Source organism: Nomascus leucogenys, chromosome 15 (genome assembly GCF_006542625.1).
Source record: "Nomascus leucogenys isolate Asia chromosome 15, Asia_NLE_v1, whole genome shotgun sequence".
In the NCBI taxonomy this organism is placed as follows: domain Eukaryota; kingdom Metazoa; phylum Chordata; class Mammalia; order Primates; family Hylobatidae; genus Nomascus; species Nomascus leucogenys.
This window is the reverse complement of record NC_044395.1, coordinates 24,429,659-24,453,318: the sequence shown is the minus strand read 5'-3', so window position 1 is coordinate 24,453,318 and position 23,660 is coordinate 24,429,659. Positions and strand designations below refer to the sequence as shown.

General features: G+C 38.1%; 1 protein-coding gene across 2 annotated transcripts in view; it reads left to right on the top strand.

The window, feature by feature from the left end:
- The window catches only part of FDX1 (ferredoxin 1), a 33,791-nt gene extending 16,128 nt beyond the window's left edge, over nt 1-17,663 (top strand). The window contains exons 3-4 of one of the 2 annotated variants that reach the window (XM_003253472.4): nt 11,106-11,235; nt 16,548-17,663. In XM_003253472.4, the coding sequence (XP_003253520.2) occupies nt 11,106-11,235; nt 16,548-16,662 (245 nt within the window). In that variant the 3' untranslated portion in view covers nt 16,663-17,663. Of the gene's footprint in view, nt 1-11,105; nt 11,236-16,547 lie in introns of those variants that run through there. The other variant, XR_004033675.1, reaches the window with a different exon arrangement.
- The last annotated feature ends 5,997 nt before the right edge of the window (nt 17,664-23,660 follow it).

Here is a 23,660-nt window from a genome sequence, read left to right as displayed (position 1 = left end):
TTTACTCTAGAAAATTAGATTTTATGTTTACACATAATTTCCATTTCTAATATATAATATTCCCATGCAGCCATCCTCTAGATTTTTGTTTGGGAAAGGGGTTAGGTGTTGGGGCAGGCAATTGTATTGTCAGCATTGTAGGAGATAATACAAAATGATCTTAATATGAGATACACACACACGAAATGTCTTTTCCCATTGGCAAACACTCAAGTTACATGAAAGGAAAGGAGCAGCAGTCTGCAGAGATCTGACTTTCTCTAGGAATTAATTTCACAGCTACAACTTCTGAGGATTTGCCCAAGTACTTACTATCATTATTCCTGTTTTAAAAAAACAAAACTGGTTCATGAGTTCACCAACCTTGAAATTAGTAAGCATGCCTTAGTATTCTTCAGGTTATTTTATATGCATATATTTGAAATTGTGCAGATTAACAGTATTGAGATTCTTACTCTAGCAAAATCAGAAGCATTGTGAAAATCAAAACTGTTGTCAGGAATCCTATAATTTTAAGCTGGCAGGCTGTGTGAGTTGTAAATTTTACGTTTGTTACTGCAGCTAAAGATGGACCATTTTAGCTAATAAACAAATCCCTGCCAGCCTTTGTCATCACCATGTGAACCACGCTGTTTATAGACATCTGAATATCTGTATGATTTTCTTGACTATGGTGATGATATTTTAAACTGTGGTTATAATTTAAAATCATTTTTAAAGCCTGTATCAGTTTCAGCCAAGCATTAAGTACTAATACTGAAAAATGTATCTGAAAATGAGTTATTTTGGAATAGAGGTTAGATGTAACAAAATGCTAAGAAGAAAGCCAAAAACCTCATGCTAAGAAGAAAGCCAAAAACCTGCCATGATACATACTACTGTTAATTTAGGAGAAAGCACTCTGAATTGTTAGCCAGAATGTCAACAAAATCAAAGCAGTACTAAAATGTATGTACTTTTAAGTTCATGAAAATTGTTGTATAACCAAGCCAGGATGGTGGCTAAAATGCTGGCACCAGGGGCTAATATCAGTGTTGCTGTAAGGTGTTGCTAAATCAGGTTGTTATCTGTGCTAAGGCATGAAGTATGTTATTATTATTAATTTTAATTGACCGATCATAATTGTATTTATGGGATAGGTACAGTGTGATGTTTTGATACATGTATACAATGTGGAATGATTAACTTAAGATAATAAACATATCCTTCACCTCACTTATTTTTTGTGATGAGACATCTGAAATTTACTGTTAGTAACTTTTGAAATACACAATACACTATTATTAACTGCAGTCACCATGCTGTTGCTATAGATTTTTAAAATTAATTTTTTATAACATTTTGAAACAGAGTCTCACTCTCTCACTCAGGCTGGAGTGCAGTGGCATGATGTTGGCTCACTGCAGCCTCCACCTCCTGGGTTGAAGTGATTCTTGTGCCTCAGCCTCCCTAGTGGCTGGGATTATAGGTGAGCACCACCACACCCAGCTAATTTTTGTATTTTTAGTAAAGATGGGGTTTCACCATGTTGGCCAGGCTGGTCTCGAATACTTGACCTCAAACAGTTTGCCTGCCTCGGCCTTCTAAAGTACTGGGATTACAGGCATGAGCCACTGTGCCCGGCCTGTGCTAGAGATATTAAACACAAATTCCCCCTAACTGAAACTTTGTAGCCTTTGAACAGCACATGCCCATTTCATTTCCTCACCCCCACTCCCATCCACTGGTAACTACCATTCTATTTCCTAAGGCAGTGGCCCCCAACCTTTTTGGCACTAGGGACTGGTTTCGTGGAAGACAAATTTTCCATGGACAACGTTGGGGTGGGGATGGATTTGGGATGATTCAAGTGCATTACATTTATTTTGCACTTTATTTCTATTATTACTACACTGTATCATATAATGAAATAATTTTACAACTCATCGTAAGGTAGAATCAGTGGGAGCCCTGAGCTTGTTTTCCAGCAACTGGATCTAGGTCCCATCTGGAGGTGATGGGAGACAGTAACAGATCATCAGGCATTAGATTCTCATAAGGAGGGTGCACCCTAGATCCCCCACATGTGCAGTTCACAGTAGGGTTCTCATCCTATGAGAATCTAATGCAGCTGCTGATCTGACAGAGGTGGAGCTCAGACAGTAATGTGAGCAATGGCGAGCAGTTGTCAATACAGATGAAGCTTCCCTCGCTTGCCCTCTGCTCACCTGCTGTGTGGCCTGTGGCCCGGGACTGCTGTAAGACATGATGTGTTTTTGGTTGTTTGAAAGGTGGACATAGTAATGAAAAGAATTTTATTTCAAATGTTTGTTCTACTTAAGTATATTTTTAAAAAAAGTTTGAGGATTTTAGATTTTTAAACTTTAGGAATCCACTTTTCTATTTTGTTTCTTTGAGAAAATAATTCTTGAAATATGAGACTCGTACAATTTTTCAAAATCTTTGAGAATGCATTTCTCATAAAACATCACTTTGTGTTTACATATATGTATATCCATGTATATATACACATGTACATACATGTTACACATAGACATACACATTTTCCCTATTCATTTACTTTTATATAGCCAACCACTTATAAAGACACTAAAAGCTGACAGCCACCAGTATTACTCTGGGGCTGTGTATATAATAAGTTATATAACTTTTGCACCTCCTTCCTTCATATACATCATATATTATTATACCCATATTGTGATCAGCTGCAAGTTTTAGCCTTGCAGTTGTTGTTTGTTACTTTTTATATCCTTTATTCTTTTATAGTTTTATAGGTTATCTTCCACTGTTTGTTTTGTAGGGTTCTCTGTGTATATGAAAAGCCAAAAAAAAAAAAAAAAAACTCCCCATTTTGTGAATAGGTTTTGTTTCCTTAATCTATTTTCAGGTCAGCTGCTTGTTATTTGGAATTTGTTTTCCCATAAAAAATAATGTTGGCTAAATTTTTGAGCCGACACACAGAACCTATTTCTTCACAACTGACTTAATCACCATTTATAACTTGTGCTTTGGGATAAAATGCATTGCACCTTCTAACTCTTGTAATTGTAGCTGCTGCTGCTTCTTTCTTCTACTTTTTTAAAGAGACAGGTTCTCACGCCAGTCAGAATGGTGATTATTAAAAAGTCAAGAAACAACAGATGCGGTGAAGTTACAGAGAAATATGAACACTTTTACACTGTTGGTGGGAATGTAAATTAGTTCAACCATTGTGGAAGACAGTGTGGTGATTCCTCCAAGATTTAGAACTGGAAATACCATTTGACCCAGCAATCTCATTACTGGGTATATACCCAAAGGAATATAAATCATTCTGTTATAAAGATACATAGTAGCACTATTCGCAATAGCAAAGACATTGAATCAATCCAAATGCCAATCAATGATAGACTGGATAAAGAAAATGTACATATACACCATGGAATACTGTGCAGCCATAGAAGGAACAAGATCATGTCCTTTGCAGGGACATAGATGGAGCTGGAAGCCATTATCCTCAGCAAACTAATGCAGGAACAGAAAACCAAATACCGCGTGTTCTCACTTATAAGTGGGAGCTGAACAAAGAGAACACATGGACACAGGGAAGGGAACAACACTTACTGGGGCCTGCTTGGGGGAGGGTGCAGAGGGGAAAGCACTAGGGAAAAGAGCTAATGCATGTGGGGCTTAATATCTAGGTGATGGGTTGATAGGTGCAGGAAACCACCATGGCACACATTTACTTATGTAACCTGCACATCCTGCACATGTACCCCAAAACTTCAAACAGAAAGAGGTGGGATCTTGCTTTGTCACCCAGGCTGAAGTGTAGTGGCATGATTGTAGCTCACTGCAGCCTTGACCTCCTGGGCTCAGGTGATCCTCCTGCCTCAGCCTCCCAAGTAGCTGGGACTACAGGTGTGAGTCGCCACACCCAGCTAATTTTTTAAATTTTTGGTAGAAATGGAATCTTGCTATGTTGCCCAGGCTGTTCTCAAACTCCTGTCCTCAAGAGATCCTCATACTGTGGCCTCCCAAAGTGCTGGGATTATAGGCATGAACCACCATGCCCAGCCTGTACCTTCTAATCCCAGATCAGGACCCACCCTACACACACAAACACACACACACACACACACACACACACACACACACACACACCAGGAACACCTTAACTCCCTGGCCCCACCCTACACACACACAGACACAGATACGCACACACACACACAAAACAGAGACTCCTTTCTCTCTGTTGCACCCGAGTCTGATAGTGGGAATATATGCATGGGTGATTCTCAGTGCAGAAGATACCATGGTGGATAGGAGCCTGTGAATTCTGTGATGCTGAAGAAGACTTAGAAGATGAGGCCTAATAACAATGTTATCCACTTTGTTTCTGCGGATAGCCTTTGGCATCTGAGGCTGTGGCTCCAGTGCAGTTGGGAGCTATAGGGATGCTCATTATGGCTCTGAACTCTCTGTGTCAAAAGAGAGAGAATTGGTGGCCGTTCTCATGTTTTAACTGGAAATAAGAAGGCAGTGCCAGATCAACTCTGTGCAAAATAAGGTGCTGATAAAGGGAATCTACAAAAAACTTTATAACTAACATCATGCTTAATGGTGAAAAATGGAATGTCTTTCCTGTAAAATTGAAGACAAGGCAAGGATGTCTACTTTCACCACTCCTATTTAACATCACACTGGATGTCTTAACCAGTGTGTTAAGGCCAGAGAAAGAAAAGGCATTAGATTGAAAAAATAAAACTGGTTTTAGATGACATGATTGTTTATGAAGAAAGTCACAAGGAATCTACAAAAACATTCTGAGAACTAATAAGTAAGTTTAGCAAGGTCCTAGAATATAAGGTCAACACACACACACACACACACACACACACACACACACACACACACACCAGTTGTATTGCTGTGTACTTAACAGTGAATGTTTGGAAATGAAAACTAAAAAAAACCCATTTATAATAGCTTCCTGAAATGAAAATTTTAGGTTTAAATCTAACAAAATGTTTATGGAAAAGCAAAGAAACTAGAATAGCCAAAACAATTTTAAAAGAAGAATAGTTAGAAGAAGTACAGTACAGGCCTTAAGACTTACGATGACACCACAGTGATGAAGACAGTATAATAGCAGCAGAGAGACAAGCAAACATGTAGATCAGTGAAACAGAATAAAGAGTTCAGTGATAGACCCATAAAAGATGGGCAGTTTTTTTGGTAATAGCTTTATTGAGATATCATTCAAATACCAAACAATTCACCTGTTTAAAGTATACAGTGAATTTTTTTTAGTATATTCAGAGTTGTGCAACATCACCTTAAAACATTTTCATCGCTTCGAAAAGAAACCCCAGACTCTTTAGCTAGCACCTCTCAATCCCCCATTTCCCTAGCCCTGAGCAGCCACTACTTTCTGTATCTATAGATTTGCCTATTCTGGACATTTCACATCAATGGAATCATATAATATGTGGTCCTTTGTGAACGGCTTCCACTTAACATAATGTTTTCAACATTCATCTGTGTTTTAGTATGTATACTTCATTCCTTTTTGTGGCCAAATAATATTTCATTTTATGGATGTATACCACATTTTCTTTGTCTCTTTATCACTTGAGAGATATTTGGGTTATTTCCACCTCTTGGCAATGGCCAATTGGTTTTTGACAAAGGTGCAAAGCAATTAGTGAAGAAAGGGTATTCTTTTCAACAAATGATGTTGAATCAATTGGATATTCATGTGGGAAAAAAAGGTGCATCAACCTAAACCTCACATCTTATAAAAACATTAATGCCGGGCGCGGTGGCTCACGCTTGTAATCCCAGCACTTTGGGAGGCTGAGGCGGGCGGATCACGAGGTCAGGAGATCGAGACCACGGTGAAACCCCATCTCTACTAAAAATACAAAAAAAATTAGCTGGGCATGGTGGCGGGCGCCTGTAGTCCCAGCTACTCGGAGAGGCTGAGGCAGGACAATGGCGTGAGCCCGGGAGGCGGAGCTTGCAGTGAGCCAAGACTGCGCCACTGCACTCCAGCCTGGGCAACAGAGCGAGACTCCGTCTCAAAAAAACAAACAAACAAACAAACAAAAAACATTAATGCAAAATTGACTTAGATCTAAATGTAGAACTTAGAACTGTAAACTCCTAAAAGAAAGAACAAGAAAAAATCTTTAGGATCTGTGGGTAGGTAGGCAAAGAATTCTTAGACATGACTGGAAAAGAATTTATATATAAATTCTTATATATAAGAAAAATAAATTAGAGTTCATCAAAATTAAAAACTTTTGTTCTTCCAAAGACACTGTTAAGGCACTGAAAAGCCAAACTACAGACTGGGAGAAAATACTTGTAAATCACATATCCAATGAAAGGACTTGTATCCCGACTATGTAAAAAGCTCTCCAAACTTAACAGTAAGAAAACAACCCAGTTAAAAAATGGGCAAAAGATATGAACAGACGCTTCACCAAGGAGAATTTAGAGATGGCAGTTAAGCTCATAAAAAGATTGAGGGGCATCTGGACCTGAACTTGTACGTGTGAACGACTCTGTGTTGTTTAGAGTTTTCTTCTAGAGGCACAAGAGACTAATAGTGATGTCATACTCCCAAGTGGCTTTGGGAAAAAAATAAGGCAAAGTTAAAAAAAAAGATATTTTACACCTTTAATTTCTTGGAGAAAATGTGAATGAAAGTCACAATGTGACACCACCAGATACCTACTAGAAACAAACCATGGGACATTCAAACAGTGGAATGCTTCTCAGCAATGAAAGGGAGCAAACTATAGATACATGCAACACATTGGATGAATCTCAGACGCATTGTGTTGAGTGAAAGAAGCCAGTTTCAGTCATACACTGTATGATTCTATTTATATGAACATTCTGGAAAAGACTAAACTGCAGTGATAGAGAACAGCTCAGTGGTTACCAGGGGTTAGGGATGGGGTAGACTGTGACAGCAAAGCAACAGCAAAAGGGAATTAAAAGTTTTGGGCTGATGAAGCTGCTCTGTACCCTCAGTGTGGTGGTGGTTACACAAGTCTGTACATACATTAAAACTCATAGAACTGGCCAGGTGTGGTGGCTTGCGCCTGTAACCCCAGCACTTTGGGAGGCTGAGGCAGGCAGATCACCTGAGGTCAGGAGTTTGAGACCAGCCCGGACAACATGGTGAAACCCCGTCTCTGCTAAAAATACAAAAGTTAGCCAGGCGTGGTGGCTTATGCCTGTAATCTCAGCTACTTCAGGAGGCTGAGGCAGGAGAATCACTTGAACCCAGGAGGCGGAGGTTGCCGTGAGCCGATGTCGCACCATTACACTCCAGTCCAGGCAACAAGAGTAAGACTCTGTCTCAAAAAACAAACAAAACAAAACACCGCATAGAACTGAACAATATTTTATGAGATAAAGAAAACAGAAAAGGAGTAACTTTTTTTTTTTTTTCTTAAATAGCCTCTTGTTCTTCTTACACTTTTAGGCTCTTTTTTATACCAAATATTTACCTTATTTTTGCAGGTTTTTTTTTTCTTTCCTAAATACCCTTTTTGGTTAGGTGTCTCCAATATTCTCTAAAATTCTTTATTTTTTAATAAACCATATATATAGGTTAAATCTCAAACTCTAGAAAACTACTCATCTGTCTTCTTATGGAATTTTTTTTTTTTTGAGACGGAGTCTTGCTCTTTCACCCAGGCTGGAGTGCAGTGGCGCGATCTCGGCTCACTGCAAGCTCCACCTCCCGGGTTCACGCCATTCTCCTGCCTCAGCCTCTCCGAGTAGCTGGGACTACAGGCGCCCGCCACCACGCCCGGCTAATTTTTTGTATTTTTAGTAGAGACGGGGTTTCACCGTGGTCTCGATCTCCTGACCTCGTGATCCGCCCGCCTCGGCCTCCCAAAGTGCTGGGATTACAAGCGTGAGCCACTGCGCCCGGCCGGATTTTTGCAAGATTGAAAGTTTCTTTTTACTTTTTTATTTTTTCTTTGAGCCCTGACCATGGCAAGGACAGAATAGTTCATACGTGCTATCCATGGGGTCTTGGGAACCCTTGCTACAGATTGTTTCTGTAGTGATAGTTGTTCTAACAGAGTCTGGCCATTAGCTTTCTCTGGTTTAGTGTTAGCTCTCTCACATAGGCTGATTTCATTCTGAGTCTTATCATTTCTATTATATTTGAACTTCTTCCTAGTACAAAGAATAAGAAAGGATAAATTGTTGGCAAGTTTTTGTGGCAGAAAAGGACCATAAAATAATGAGGGATCATGAATGTGATGTGTTCATTTAAAGAATAAATACGGGACTAGAATGTATAATAGGAACTTAGTGTGTAGGCACCAAAAGTTAATCTGTAAATATTCAGCATTTTTCAAATTCTTATTAGAATAGTCTCTTCAGCGCTGAGCTTAGCAACTTAAGCAAGATGTGGAAATAATTGCCAAGGTTCCTGAGAACAGCCATGAAAATTTAAATAAGAGAATAGAATAATACCTTTAAGAGAAGGTTAAAAGAATTGAAGCTTCCCAGGGAAGAGGGGGAGAATTTGAAGTCTATGAACAGCTAGAACAAGATGGTAACTCTTCATTTCGACTGGCCACTGGTACAAAAAGCAATGTCCTTTGTTTTTCAGGAGGGATTTGTTGGCATATGAGCCTTTTCTCTCCATTTAATATATAAGTAAGGCAACTTACATTATTGTATGGCGGTACAATAATTATTAGTTGCTTACAGCATTGGGAAACTTAAATTGAAGTCATAACTTATCTCTAACTGGTGGTATGACCTTAGTCCATTTCTTTAACTTCTGGAACTTAATTCCTCTTACGTTTACAAATAAAGTTGAATTACTCTAAGAGTTTCTGTAACTTCCAGATAATAATAATAATGTTTACCAACACTTACATAGTACATACTATCTGCCAGTCATGGTTGCCAGTATGTATATTCATATATATTAAGTATACAGTCATGTGTAATTCTTGGAACTACTATGTGAGGTTAGTATAGTTACTCTTGAGGAAACTGAGACATGGAAGGTAAAGTAGCCCAAGGTGACAGGGTTAGTAAAAAGGAAAGCTGTGGTTGAAGGGAGGAAGTCTGGCTAAGAGCCCATGCCCCTAACTCTGAAGTTCACTATATGGTCTCCCTTTCCCATAATTCTATTATTGCTTTGAATTGGATTTAATAAAAATGAAGATTTAGAGAAACTTCACAATGGTGTTTTTTTGTTTTTTTGTTTTTTTTTTTGAGAGGGAGTCTCACTGTGTCGCGCAGGCTGCAGTGCAGTGGGGTGATCTCAGCTCACTGCATCCTCTGCTTCCCAGGTTCAAGTGATTCTCTTGCCTCAGCCTCCCGAGTAGCTGGGATTACAGGTGCGCACCACCACGCCCAGCTAGTTTTTGTATTTTTAGTAGAGACAGGGTTTCACTATGTTAGCCAGGCTGGTCTCGAACCTCACGTGATCCATCTGCCTCAGCCTCCCGAAGTGCTAGGATTACAGGTGTGAGCCACCATGCCCGTCCTGTTTTTTTTTTTTTTCCTTACAGTAAAATATGAATAATAAATGCTTAAATTATAAGGAAGGAACAACTCTAGTTAAAATGATCCATTCAGAGGAAAATTAAGAAGGTTACTAGTTGTTAACAGTGGTTATATTATATTTCATATAATGTTTAGTGACCAAAAGAGAATATAAATCAAACTAAAGTTACTCTGAGGACTCTACATTCTTTGAAATTGTACAGTGGCTTTAAAAAACTTTGTAAAAACAAACCTGAATCAGTTTTAAAGTCAGATTTAACCAGACTGTGATTCTGCACGCCTCTGTTGTCAGGTCCTCCCCTGGGATACTAATGTGTTCTGGATGCCATATTTTAAGAAAAGCCCAACTGGCCTGAGGAATGGGATTTAGAACTGTGTTATGTAAGAAACAGTGGAAGGACCTAGTGGAAGGACCTGGGGATGCTCAGCTGGGAAAAGGAAGAATGATCTCAAATAAATGAAAAGCTATCCTTTAGAAGGATTAAACTCCATGAGATAGCATTGGACCAGTAGGTGCTAGTTACAGAGTGGCAGACTTTAGCTTGGTGGAAGACAGCCGAATGCAAAATTGGCTGACTTACGTGGTGTCGGTTTCTTTGCCAGGAGATTTTCAAGCGAAGGCTGAGTAATACCAGGAAAGGAATGTTACAGAGCAGATTCGTCCTGGTTTAGTTGGACAAGGTGACGTTTTAGTTCTCTCATCACAGTATCTGGCATACGATGTGTACTCAGTAAACAACTGTTAAATTAATGACTTAAAAAATGGAACAGGATAAATATTCTGATTATTTAAGACCACAGTGACTTATTTTAAAATGACTTGATTCTGTCCAAATTACAAGGAGAGATTGAGAGGGAAGAACATTGAACTTAATTTAGCCACAGGTTTGATTGCTTTCTAGTTCCTCTTATATACCGTAACTTTCATCGCTATTATGTCAGTAATTACTATGTAAGTTTAAAATTGCACACATTTTTATATGTATGCATGTCTCAGCTTATTAACTTGTAAGCTGTCTGTTAGGACTATATTTTCATAGGTATTCCTTCACAGCACCACGCCAGAAGCTTTGTGAAATAATATAACGTGAGGGATTTCAAACTCATGCGTGTGTGTGTGCGCGGGCGGCAGGAGATGGAGGGTTGTTGCCCCTATTCTCTTCATTTTCACCTTTCATTTATGTATTCTATTTTTTTTTTTTTTGAGACAGTCTTACTCTGTCACCCTGGCTAGAGTATAACCTCAGGGTTCAAGTGATTCTTCTGCCTCAGCTTCCCTAGTAGCTGGGACTACAAGCATGTGCCACCATGCCTGGCTAATTTTTGTCTTTTTAGTAAAGACAGGATTTCACCATATTGGCCATGCTGGTCTCGAACTCCTGACCTCAAGTGATCTGCCTGCTTGGGCCTCCCAAAGCGCTGGGATTACAGGTGTGAGCCACTGTGCCTGGCCTCACTTATATATTCTAATGCTGATTCTAACATTTAGAAACCTTTACTGAACCAGGTTTGAATCGTCTGATGTAGAAGGGACTATGTTCAGTGTTTGTTGCTTTTGTCAGGTGCATGTGAGGGAACCCTGGCTTGTTCAACCTGTCACCTCATCTTTGAAGATCACATATATGAGAAGTTAGATGCAATCACTGATGAGGAGAATGACATGCTCGATCTGGCATATGGACTAACAGACAGGTAAGATTTTTGGACTGCTTCAATTGTAATAATGATCTGGGAACATAGATGTTTTATTATGTTGTCTATGTAAGACCAGACGCATGAATGTAATAGTGTTCTACCAGGTTAAATAACAGTCACAGATTTTGAGTATCAGATATGTGGCATTTCTCTTTGTTTTCACTGTTCTACAGTTTAGACCTTGTGAAACTTTACAGAAGTTAAACAAATTAATTGGAAGTATTGGAAGTATAAGTTCTAGATCCTAACACCTCTTCTTTAGTCTCTTTTTACTCCAGGAACTAATATATATCACAACTGAATGGAGGGGTTAAATCTAATGCTTTTATATTTGATAATTGAACACAATTTACCTATTTGAGAGAACAGAGTTTTTACAGAAACTTAATATATAATAGTAATTATGTTAAAATGAATAGTTCTTTTTCTAAGTGTACCTTAAAGTAATCAGAGCTTATTCTTGTTATTAATTAATAGATAGAGTTACTCTTAAAAGTGGTGAGATTTACAGTAGCAAGTGACATCAAGTGATATATTTTTTAAAAATTATCTAGTCTTTCGATTGGAGTCAATGAAGGTAGCTAGCTGATATACTGTTTCAAGGGGTAAGAAACAGTGAGGGCATATTACTTAATTAAGGTTGGCTTTGTTTAACTCTAGTTTTGTGACCTTAATGACAAATAATTTTTTTAAAATTAAAGATAATAGTAATAATAGTTTTATTCATGTGTATTATATAGCTACAATTTTGTTATACACTTAATATAAACTACCTCATTTAATCCTCACAAACATTTTCAGGTCATCTGTGTTTATTTAGAGAAGAAGAATCATTTTGTTCCTTTTATAGTTCATTTCCCTCTTGGTGGATGTGAGACTGATAACCCTGGGAAGAGAAACTGGTGAAATAGTGTCTCTTTGGACACCAAAGCAGAGTGGATTGTGGCTACTGTCTGCCTGTCCTCTCACATCTTCAGTGCCATGTTCTCTATGAGCACCTCCTTTTTTCCCCTTAACACAGAAACTATAAATCCAATGACTGTATTAATTTGGTTCTGAGAATTGTGTCTCTTAATAAGAGAGTTAAATCATAGCTAACTGCTTGCCCTTTTATACAGTTACAATTTGTAGATGCATGTAATAGATAATATTCTAATTGAAAAGAAAGGGAAGAGGGAGAGCTACAGTTAGATACAAAAGGTCTATAATAAATGTAAGCTAGCAAGAGTATTGATGATAAAATTTCCAAGTTTTAGAGCTACGTAATAGAGAGCAAGGAATAGCTTTTATGGTGTTTTATAGCTGGTATTCTTAAGTACACAGCATTTTAGTAGAAATACTTTGTGGGAAAGAGTATAATGGGTTTCACAGGTAGCATTTACAAAACACATTGACATATTTGGAATGGAAAGAATTTTGTTCAAAGCTGGTAACCGCATGTAAACTTATTTTTAGGGTATCAAAGTTTCAGAAAAAGAAATAAGAAAATTCAGCCTTTTAGTTCATATACTTACTTTAAATACTATGTAAATGTTTTTAATTTTTAAGCAAAAACACCATTGTTTCTTTCTTTCTTTTTTTTTTTTTTGAGACAGTCTTGCTTTGTCACCCTTGCTGGAGTGCGGTGGCACGATCTTGGCTCACTGTAACCTCTGCCTCCCAGGTTCAAGCAATTCTCCTGCCTCAGCTTCCCGACTAGCTGGGATTACAGGTGCCTGCCACCGTGCCCAGCTAATTTTTGTATTTTTAGTAGAGATGCGGTTTCACCATGTTGGCCAGGCTGTTTCGAACTCCTGACCTCATGATTTGCCCGCCTTGGCCTCCCAAAGTGCTGGGATTACAGGCATGAGCCACTGTGCCTGGCTTCAGTGTTTTATTGGTTGTCCTTAACCTTGATTGTTGACGGATGGATGGATGATACATGGACAGCCTCACTGTTTTTTTTCGTACTGGTTACCTCTTTCCCTTTTCCCATTAGAGGAGCAGCCATGTCTTATTTTACCATTGTATCTTCAATGCCAGATTCACAATAGAGGTCACCAACTGCTTGCAAAATTAATAGTTGATGGAAAGGGAGATTCAGGAATTACCTGTGAGTTTACATTGGGTGATCATCATTGCTCCCTGCCACCAGTTTGCATGGATAATCTACACAGAAGCCTCAGATTCCTTATATGTAAGATGAGGATAATAATCGTACCTACCTCACAGCATTGCTGTGTGGAGTTAATGTAGAAATGTACGTGAAGCTGTCAGAACAGTGCTTGGTGGAGAAAGCCTTCATTAAATGGTAGTCGTTAGCATTGTAACTACCATCATATCGACCTATCTGTTAGGAACTTCCTGTAATGCCTAGGCACTTAAATATTATTTCTAACCTTCAGGGTTAGGCAGTACTATCACCATGTTGTAGATGGGGAAACAAGGTTTAGTTATCGCAGATTTGCTTAAGGCTGCACAGCTAGTGGGTAACACCCCTGATTTAAATCCAGCTATGCTGGGCCCCAAAGCCCTTAGTCTTTTACTATTTCAAGCTGCTTCTCTGAGTCGAAAACCAAATCCTAGAACTAAAGTAAACCCAATACCCAGTGTATTTTCACCATCAGGGATATGTGGCAAGAGTGACTGGAGAAAATACCTTCCAGGTTTGCAGAAGTGTCAAAATGTTGTGGGACTCAAAGTGTGAAATCAGGGGAGCCTTGTTGTCTGTCTCCTTCTCTAGAAGTACGAGACACCATCTATACTGGTGGATCTTGGAGCCAGAGATCTTTAAGGGGTAGAAGAAGTAGGAGAGCGAGAAACTAGCCACGGAGCACCACTGCCTTATTCTCTAGAGTGAGCAGAAGCTTTTTGTTCCGTCTCTTTCTGTGTTCCCATAACAGACTTATTGTTCTTCTATCACCACACTTGTGGTACCCTGCCATGTTTCACTGATAACTGTTTCCCTTACTAAAGTAACTGTTCCTTGAAGACCAGCATCATCTTGCTATCTATATATGAATACCAAGAGTAATCAACAGACTCTCTAGAGCTCACTGCTGTCTTAATGAATTTGTTCAAATTGGCTTGCCACTTTTTCTCTCTTGCAGACAGAGCTTAATGCATAATTGAGTATTGTGAAGGCTGTTTCCAATTCTACAAATAAAGAACTCTTGGTAGAGGGGATTTTTTTCTATTAGTAATCAGTATTTCTCATGGTTAAGCATACTCCTTTACTCCAAAACTTCCTGGTGGTTCCTCCTTGCTCACCAGTGAAACACAGGCCCCTTAACTGATATTCACAGCTGCCTGTGGCTCTGGCCACTTTTCTGGCCCATCATTCCCGTTGTCCTTGTTTACGCTGTGCAGCAACCGAGCTAAAACACCCATCTTGCCTTAAATGTGACTTGAGCTTCTCTGCGTTGTGTTGCCTTTGCCTCACATACTTTTCTCCTTTATCTTGTACTAAATAGTAAATCCTACCTATCCTCCAAAGCCCATTGTGGACAACACCTCCTGTGGCCTGAAGTAAGGGCTTTTTTCTTAGACCTCTCAGAGCCATTTGGCTTTCTCTGTCGGTGGCATTTGCCACAGTCTTACATGTTAACTATCTGAATGTGTCTAATCTCATCCGTTTGATTGAAAGTTGACTCATTAATGCTGGCATTAGCAACCAATCCTCACAGCAGTCCTGTGAGGAATTCTGCTCATCTTGAAGATTAGGTTAGGAAACCAGCATTTGGTGAGGTTAAGCAAGTTGCCTGTGAACATAGTATATTAAGTGCTGGATTCTGCACTGCTGGTCTCTTTGGCTGTAACTCTGATGCTGTCTCTTTAGTGCATCCCAATGCCCAGAAAATAAGAGGTGTTCAATAAAGTGTGGAGTTGATTTGCTCTTCCTCATTGACATTTAGTATTGTGCCTTTAGGTGCTCAATAAATGCTTGATGAATACATTAGTAAAACCAAGACCTGAATATCACATTTCATCAAATTGAAGACATGTCAATCGTAAGATTAACATTTCTTTTCATATGCCACTAAGGAAGATAAAAGCACTGCTAATTCAAATATGGCACAGTGTTATCACTTAACATATTTTCTGCATATTGAAAGAGTTATTTAGACTTATCTAGACATAGATTTGAATTATATATCGCTGCTAAGAAAAGAAAATGGCTGAGTGCGGTGGCTCATGCCTGTTATCCCAACACTTTGGGAAGCTGAGGCAGATAGATCACTTGAGCCCAGGAGGTTGAGACCAGCCTAAGCAACATGGTGAAACCTTGTCTCTACAAAAAATACAAAAATTATTCAAGCATGGTGGTGCATGCCTGTAGTCCCAGCTACTTAGGAGGCTGAGGTGGGAGGATCAGCAGGGCCTGGGAGGTAGAGGTTACAGTGAGCTGAAATCATGTCAGTGCTCTCCAGCCTGGGTGACAGAGCCAGACCCTGTCTAAAAAAAAAAAAAAAAAAAAAAAAAAGAAGGAAAATAAACACAAAATAAAATTGGTAGTAATTCTGCAAAAAAAAAAAAAGGAAATTATAGTCATTCTTAAAATGACAAATATTTATTAATTCCAAATTTACACCCTGCTTTCTTTCTGTATTCTTCCTCATTTTCATTTTGTAATCTTTTTAGACTATTTTGAAAGGTAGGTAAATTCGACATATGGTACTTACATACTTTGCATAACTAAGTTGAAGGGACCCCTGTATGAATATTGTCAACAAATTTGTAGCTGTGACATGACCATTACCTGACAGTGTAGCAGTGATTGTAAGATTCCATTGATTTTAAGATGTTTCTTGATTTTCAGAGATGGTAAAAATTTGAGAAAAAAAATGCTTTTATAATTGATGACTTAAGTCTATGTATTTATTCCAGATTTCTTCTTTTAAAAGCTTTAAAAAGTGTAGCTTTCTTTTATAGTCTGTGTGGTTTTAATTATCTAGGAATTGATTAATCATTTTCTTCGCCTTGCTAATAACCCCAGTTCTCCACCATTGTGCCTTCTGTTTGTTTCCTTGCTTGTCAGCTCTTTGACCAAAAAGTAGTGGTCTGGTGAAACAGTTAATAGATAATAGAAACTAAAGGCTAAAATGAAGCTTTGGTACACCAAGTTTATTGTATTCATATTTACCTTTTGTTACTCTCTAGTTGATAGAGTTGGTTATATCTGTTTTGACATAAAGGAAATTTAAAAGGTTAATAAGTTCCCTGACTGCTTTGGGTAAGAAAACATAAAGACTATCTTAAACAACTGCATTGCCTTGTGAATATATATATATATGTAATACTAAACCATACCTTCCCCGTTTTCCATACAGATCACGGTTGGGCTGCCAAATCTGTTTGACAAAATCTATGGACAATATGACTGTTCGAGTGCCTGAAACAGTGGCTGATGCCAGACAATCCCTTGATGTGGGCAAGACCTCCTGAACTAGAACAAATAGGAATATTTTCATGTAATTTTACCTATTTTTATAATTATTATTTCTTAAAGTGATTAAATGAGAACATGGATGGGTGGACTGCGTATTATGACTGGCTTTACTATTTTAATTCACCTTGCATAACTACTGAATTTTGTCATTCTTGAAAGTATGCAATTTTTATTTTGGTTATATTACAAAAATGTCAATCAAATATTAAAAAATAGTTAATGTGATAGAAAAACCTTACATATTTTTTCTTATGTTTGTTTATCAACTTTAGCAAAATGTTTTTATATAATCTCATCTGTTTACCTACAAGATAGGTTAAGGAAATATATTATTATTCCTGTTTGATGTGGGTGAAGGCAGAGATCTAACCTGGCTTGTTTAGGGCCATACCACTAATTAGAAAATCTGTACTAGAACCTGTGTCTTATTACTATAAGCTGTGTGTTCAGACTGAAACTGGAGAAATTATGACTATTTTATTTATAGTAGTAGTTAAATCTGAATGTGTATGGACAAAAATATTTAATTGCTCAGTAAACTGCTTAACTTCAAAGATAGTTATTAACCTTATAAATAAATATTTCAAAATTTTGATTCTGAAGTCTAAGTCTGAACGTAGACATTATAATGCTATCAAAGAAGTTTGATCTCTGTTTTGACTAAACTAGAGGAAAAATGATTGGATGTGTTTATTGTTTTCTAAGCAGAATGGTTTAACTTTGTACTCTTTGAAAAATAATGCTGATTTATAAATCTCTGCCTATAACAGAATGGAAACCTTATGAATGAATTGTGTTTCTCTGTCTTGAGCTGGAGAAGGGAATGAACAGGCTGACACGTTGCACAGCCCCAGGTGGCGCCATTCTCTCACGCAAGGATGGGGCTGCAGTGTGTCAGTCCCAGGAGGGAGGGAGTGGCGAGCACCACAGATTACCACCTATGTGTAGAAGACATTTGTATCCTTATCTTTACTATAAATAAATTCATAAAAGTTAACAAAGGGGTACACAGTACGGTCTTTGGAAATATAATAAAACATCAACTAACTTGGACTAATTGTGAGGAAGAGCAGAACAAATTATTAGAAAGAGGTTATAAGACAATTGAGTTAGCTTCATGTGTATTATTGCAGCTTGATCATTTATATAAATATTTGTCTAGTACAATGCTTGACATACAGCATTGTGTTATGCCCATTGGGGACACATAGGTGAACAAGACAAGGAATGCCATCAGGGAATTCACGTTTTATTAGGAAAATATAAAATATGTATGTATGTGCAGATAATTTGCTTGAACTAAACTGACTAGTTCTGCAAAATAAGATTTTAAACTAATTCACATGTAAAAAGTGATTAGGAAGAACTTGAAGTATCATTTGATGCTTAATAACTATTGAGTAGTTTTGTTTTTTTTTTCGTGGGGAGGGGGGACTGGGTCTTACTCTGTCACTTAGGCCAGAGTGCAGTAGTATGATCTCGGCTCACTGCAACTTCTGCCTCCCAGTTTCAAGGGATTCTCGTGCCTCAGCCTCCCAAGTAGCTGGTACTACAGGCATGGACCACCACACCTGGCTAATTTTTGTATTTTTTCTAGGGACAGGGTTTTACCATGTTGCCCAGGCTGGTCTTGAACTTTTGAGCTCAAGTGATCCACCCACCTCAGCCTCCCAAAATGCTGGGATTACAGATGTGAGCCACCGTGCTTGGCCATAACTATTGAATACTTTCTATGTGGAGAGTGCTTGTCTTAATTTTCTGTTGCTATAATAGAATACCACAGACTGGGTAATTTATAAAGAAAAGAGATTTATTTGGATCATGGTTCTGGAGGCTGGGAGGTCCAAGAGCATGGTACCGGCATCTGCTTGGCATCTGGTGACGGCTTTCTTGCTGCATCATTACATGGTGGAAGGGCAAGAGAATGCGAGTGAGAGCAAGAGGGGAAAATGATTATCCTTTTATCAGGAGTCCACTTCGACATAACTAACCCACACCTGAGATAACGGCATTAATCCATTCATGAGGGCTCTATTCTTAAAGGAGATCACCTCTTAAAGGACCCACCTTTCAATGCCATTACACTGGCAATTTAATTTCAACATGAGTTTTGGAGGGGACATTCAAACCATAGCAGTGCTATAATTTTAAAGTACTTCAAAGCCAATTTATTCTCTTAATTAGCTTCATTATTCTTGTCTTTGTGTGTGGATTGCCTAAACTCTCCTTCCAGAGCTACTTTAATGATTATATTCAACCAAAGCACTCTAAAATTTAGAGTATAAATTGTCTTATATTTCAAATTAGAAAATTTCAAATGAAGTTTGTGTTATTATATAAAACCTTCTAAAATTATTAAATGGAGGATATAATCTATAATTGGTTTGTATAAAGGTGATTTTTCAGTTTGAAAAAATCCTTCTGTGTTTGATATTATGTGTGTTGTAGGTAAATGCGTTGGTTTATCTATTGCTGTAAAACAAATTACCCCAAAACTTAGTAGCTTAAAACAAGAATATTGTATTATTTCAGACAGTTCCTATGAGTCAGGAATTCAGAGTACAGAGCAGGGATAGCTTGTCTCTGCTCCACAGTGTATAGGTCTTAAGCTAGATGACTCAAAGGCCAGGTTCTGGAATCATCTTCAGGCATATTCTTCATATGACTGGTGTCTGCTGTTGGCATCAGCTGGGGGGTCTAGGAGAAGATACTGGCTGGAACACCCACACGTGGCTTCTCTGTGTGGCTTGGACTTCCTCACAACCTGGCACCTGGGTTCCAAGGGCAGGCATCCTCAGAAGGGCATGCCTGCCAGGCAGAACTGGATCCTCTTTATGAGCTAGTTGTGAAAGTGACATAGTATCACTCCCAACTATTCTTTTCATTAGAAGTGAAGCACTAAGTCTGGTCCATCATCAGAAGGGAGGGGTTTCCAAGTATTTGGAGATATCAGAGTAACTGTTAATTTATTGGCCCCTTATCTCCTGTGAATATTGGCCTTTTAGCTAACAGTGTTCTAAACTTAAGAGGAGCTAGCTTTTTCTCTTATATTGGAAAGATTCTTGTGTCTGCTTTATTATGATGGCTCACTTACTTGTTTTATTCTGTAACTCCCAACATTTTGCTTCTTGACTATTGATTTAAATGAAAGGAAAAAATAGTGGGCTCTCTTTCAATGCTGTGTAATTTTTTTTTTTTTTTTTTTTTTTTTACCTTTTGTAGTCATTTTTCCACCAAGAAAGGCATCTTCCTTTGGTATAGAGTTCTGTGTAATTATTGGTTATGTGCTAATACTTAATATTGTATTTGGCTGTCAAAGATAAAACCAACCTATAATTAAGTAATTCAGAACCACTGAATTTCTTAAGTGAGCCATTCTAAGGAATTCTAAACCTTTTGCCTTTAACTGTGAAAATACTGTCTAATTTTTCTGTCTCAAAGGACAGCTTTCCTATTTTCTTACTAGCTATTTTAAGTATCATATGATGATCCATGTGGTCACTGTAGTGGTCATTCCACAGTTACTAGAATAATTATATTTACTTGAAAAGTTGTTTTCTAGGAGATACCGACTATTCATATGTTTCCCCATCTTTTCTTTTTCTTCTTCTTCACAAATCTTTTAATTGTTTTTCCTTCCTTACCTGAAATTTTGTGGTAAGCCACATTTTGGATCAGAATTTGTTAGATGGCTTTCTTATTTATAGCACAACTTATTGTTCTATTACCCAACAAAATAGGAATAATGTATTTTACATTACTAAAACTTTATAAAGTAAATAAACCACAGTAAGACATTCAAACATTACATATAAACTTTGTTTTCTATTAGAGAAATATTGAAGAGTAGAAATATGATCTTGGTTAGGCAATGACAGGATTCTTTTAATGTGTCAGTGTGTCACATGATATCAAGTTATTTTTATCAGATTTTTTTCTGTTTATAATTTCTAGAATCTGAAAAATTAGAAAACCAGCTGGCAGGAGGAAGGCATGATCAGTAGCAGTCACAGATAGATGTGGCTATAATAGAACAGAAATGGGGAGTTAAAGGATAATTTAAATCTACCAGAAGCAGCTTCCAAGGGGAGTTCATAGAAAGGATCTCACGGTGAGGGGCATCACTGCTGCAGTGACTGTTAGTAGTAAACTATCTAATAGAGGTCTCTTTCCTTTTTCCTTTGACTCCCATTTGCTTATTATCTAAGATATTTGTCATTTAATTTTTAGACTTGATTTGATAGTAATATAAAATTAAGCAGAGCCTTTTGCCTTTCTGGCTCCCTTGCTTACTAGTCATTTCTGAAATCATCAGCACTCAGCTTGGTTTACCTCAGTGGCCTTTATCACTCTCTTGTCTGTCCCATTACTCTGCTTCAGGCCGCCCTTTAGAGCATTTACTACATGTGGCATATGTAGCACGTACTCCATGTAGCAGTTAGCACATCAGCAGTTTTCATCATCAGTTTTTCCCTGATAGAATAGCACCTGCTTTTTTTTTTTTTTTTTTTTTTTTTTTGAGACAGAGTCTTGCTGTCTTGCCCAGGCCAGAGTGCAGTGGTGTGGTCTGTGCTCACTGCAACGTCTGCCCCACTTGTTTCAAGCAATTCTCGGGCCTCAGCCTCCCGAGTAGCTGGGACTACAGGTGAATACCACCAAGCCTGGGTAATTTTTTGTATTTTTAGTAGAGACGGGGTTTCACCATGTTGGCCAGGCTGGTCTCAAACTCCTGACCTCAAGTGATCCACCTGCCTCACAGAGTGCTGGGATTACAGGCCTGAGCCACCGTGCCTGGCCAGCGCTTACTGTTTTTAAGAATAAGGACTCGGTTGTGTTCAATTTTATAACTGCAATGTCTATCATAGTATTTAGCCCACAATAGGTATATAGTAAGTGTTTTAATTAATCAAATCCCCTGGTCTTACAAGGAATCTGCTTCTAGCATTTGCCTCTGTGGCAGTCACTTGTTATGGATGGGACTACGTAAGCTCAATACAGACCAATATACTGAGCTTGCATCCTAACTAAACAGGAGTCAGGTGTTACATAGGAATTTCTTTTTTTAAATGAGGTTATTTCCACTGCATTGAAAAGGACAGTGTTCAATTAATCAACTTTTTTTTTTTTTTTTTAACATTACCTTGGAGGAAACTGCCTTCAAATGAGCTGAATACAGGTCCCTCTGCTAGTTTTGATCTTGTAGGTCAGTGATTCTGACGCATGAGTGCTAAAGGTCCCATAGGTGGCACATGGACTCCACCTTCCTGCATCACGTGTTTCCGTTATGATCATGGCTCCAGATGAGTGCCCCTCCATCACTTGGAAGCACCTGGCCTCATGCATTTCTGATAGGTCTTGGTGATGTCTTACCAGTGTTAGGCTTCCCATGGATTCTAATGTGGATTCCTCAAGGTATGGGAAAGGGATGGGTGGTCCACAGAATATTCTCCCCAAGCAAGCAAGCCAAAGACTGAGAATTACAGAAAAACACTTTTCTTAGTATTTTTTAATTTTAACCTTTTTCTTTCGTACAGCTTTATTTGTTTCTTATCTGAACTCTAAGGACTGAATGAGCCTCAGAGAGATAGCAAAGTCAGCTCTCTTACGTAGTAGGGGAAAAGCATCAAATTTATCATTGAAGATCTGGATACTGTTTAAAGATTATCTGAAAATTGGAAATGAAGAACTGCATGTCTCTTCAAAGTTGTATATAGAGGATTGTCTAACTGGGTCACTGAAGGATCACTTGATGTTTTATTAGGATGAGGTTTAGCAAACTGTGTTGTAATACGGTTTTATGGGAACACAACCATGCTCATTCATTCCTTACTGTGAATGGGTGCTTTCATACTATAGCGGCAATGTTGAAGAGTTGTGACAATGACCATATGGCCTATAAGGCCTAGAATATTTGCTGTCTGGCTCTATGCAGTTTAAGTTTGCTGACCCCTGTGCTACGGGAAGGTAACTTTGACTTACTGCGTACTATTGATTAGTACCCAAACTCTCTAAAGTTAGATGTTAACTTAGAAAAAATTGGTAAGTTTCAAAAAAATTTCTCTTTGGTAGGGAAGGTAACTCCAAGAGTTAACAGTTTTCTTGCCTTGAAGGGCGTTATCCAGTTTTGTATCTATCTCTGCAGTCTTATTTCCCATTGACATTCTTTTTTCCATTGACTGCATGTGTCAGTTTCTCATGTCCTGCTTCGAGCCATCCATTGTCATTCTGCAGGTCCCTTCATTAATGAATTAAATAAATCTTAGACACACGCTCACTATATATTCTTATGAGAGTGTTTATTGTATGGAGAATTATATGTTGTCTCCTTGAGGCTTGGCAGTGCCTCTTGAATGTAGTCATTTAACCCTCTTGGGCCTCAGGTAACTTCTCTGTTAAGTGGAAATAATTATACCCAGTACCTTAGCCAAATTAGTCTCCCCCAAATAATAATTGGACATAGTTTTGTAATTAAGTTAAAAGGTGTTATGTTTATGAAAGAGTTTTGTTAACTGCAAAGTGCTATTTGTTGGATATTGCTTCTTGAAAAAATATAGATCTTAGGTATTAAAGAACAGGTAGAAAGCTGTTAGGTACGAATTATGAACAGATATTTGATTCTTTGACTTCTCCATTCAGAATAGTTATTTTTAAAAAGCAAACATGTAAAGATCTTTCTACTCTTAAGCCTAACCACTCATCTGATCAGTGTACTGAAAATAGAAGTGGTTTATTGCAATATGTCAGAGAAATATTCTACTGATAACCACCCATACATGAAATCTTAAAGAAGTAGTTATGAGTTGGAAATTTCTAGGTTGTAATCAGAAAAGGGAGCAAATGACAGAATACAGCTGTGCATTGTTTGGAAGTGGGCTGGAAAGAATTCATTGCCTCTTTAATTGAAAAAAAAGCAAAGAGTGATACTAATCAAAGTAAAAGAAGGGAAGTACTTATAGCTGAAAATGGAACTATAAATTGTTTGCTTTTTAGAGCA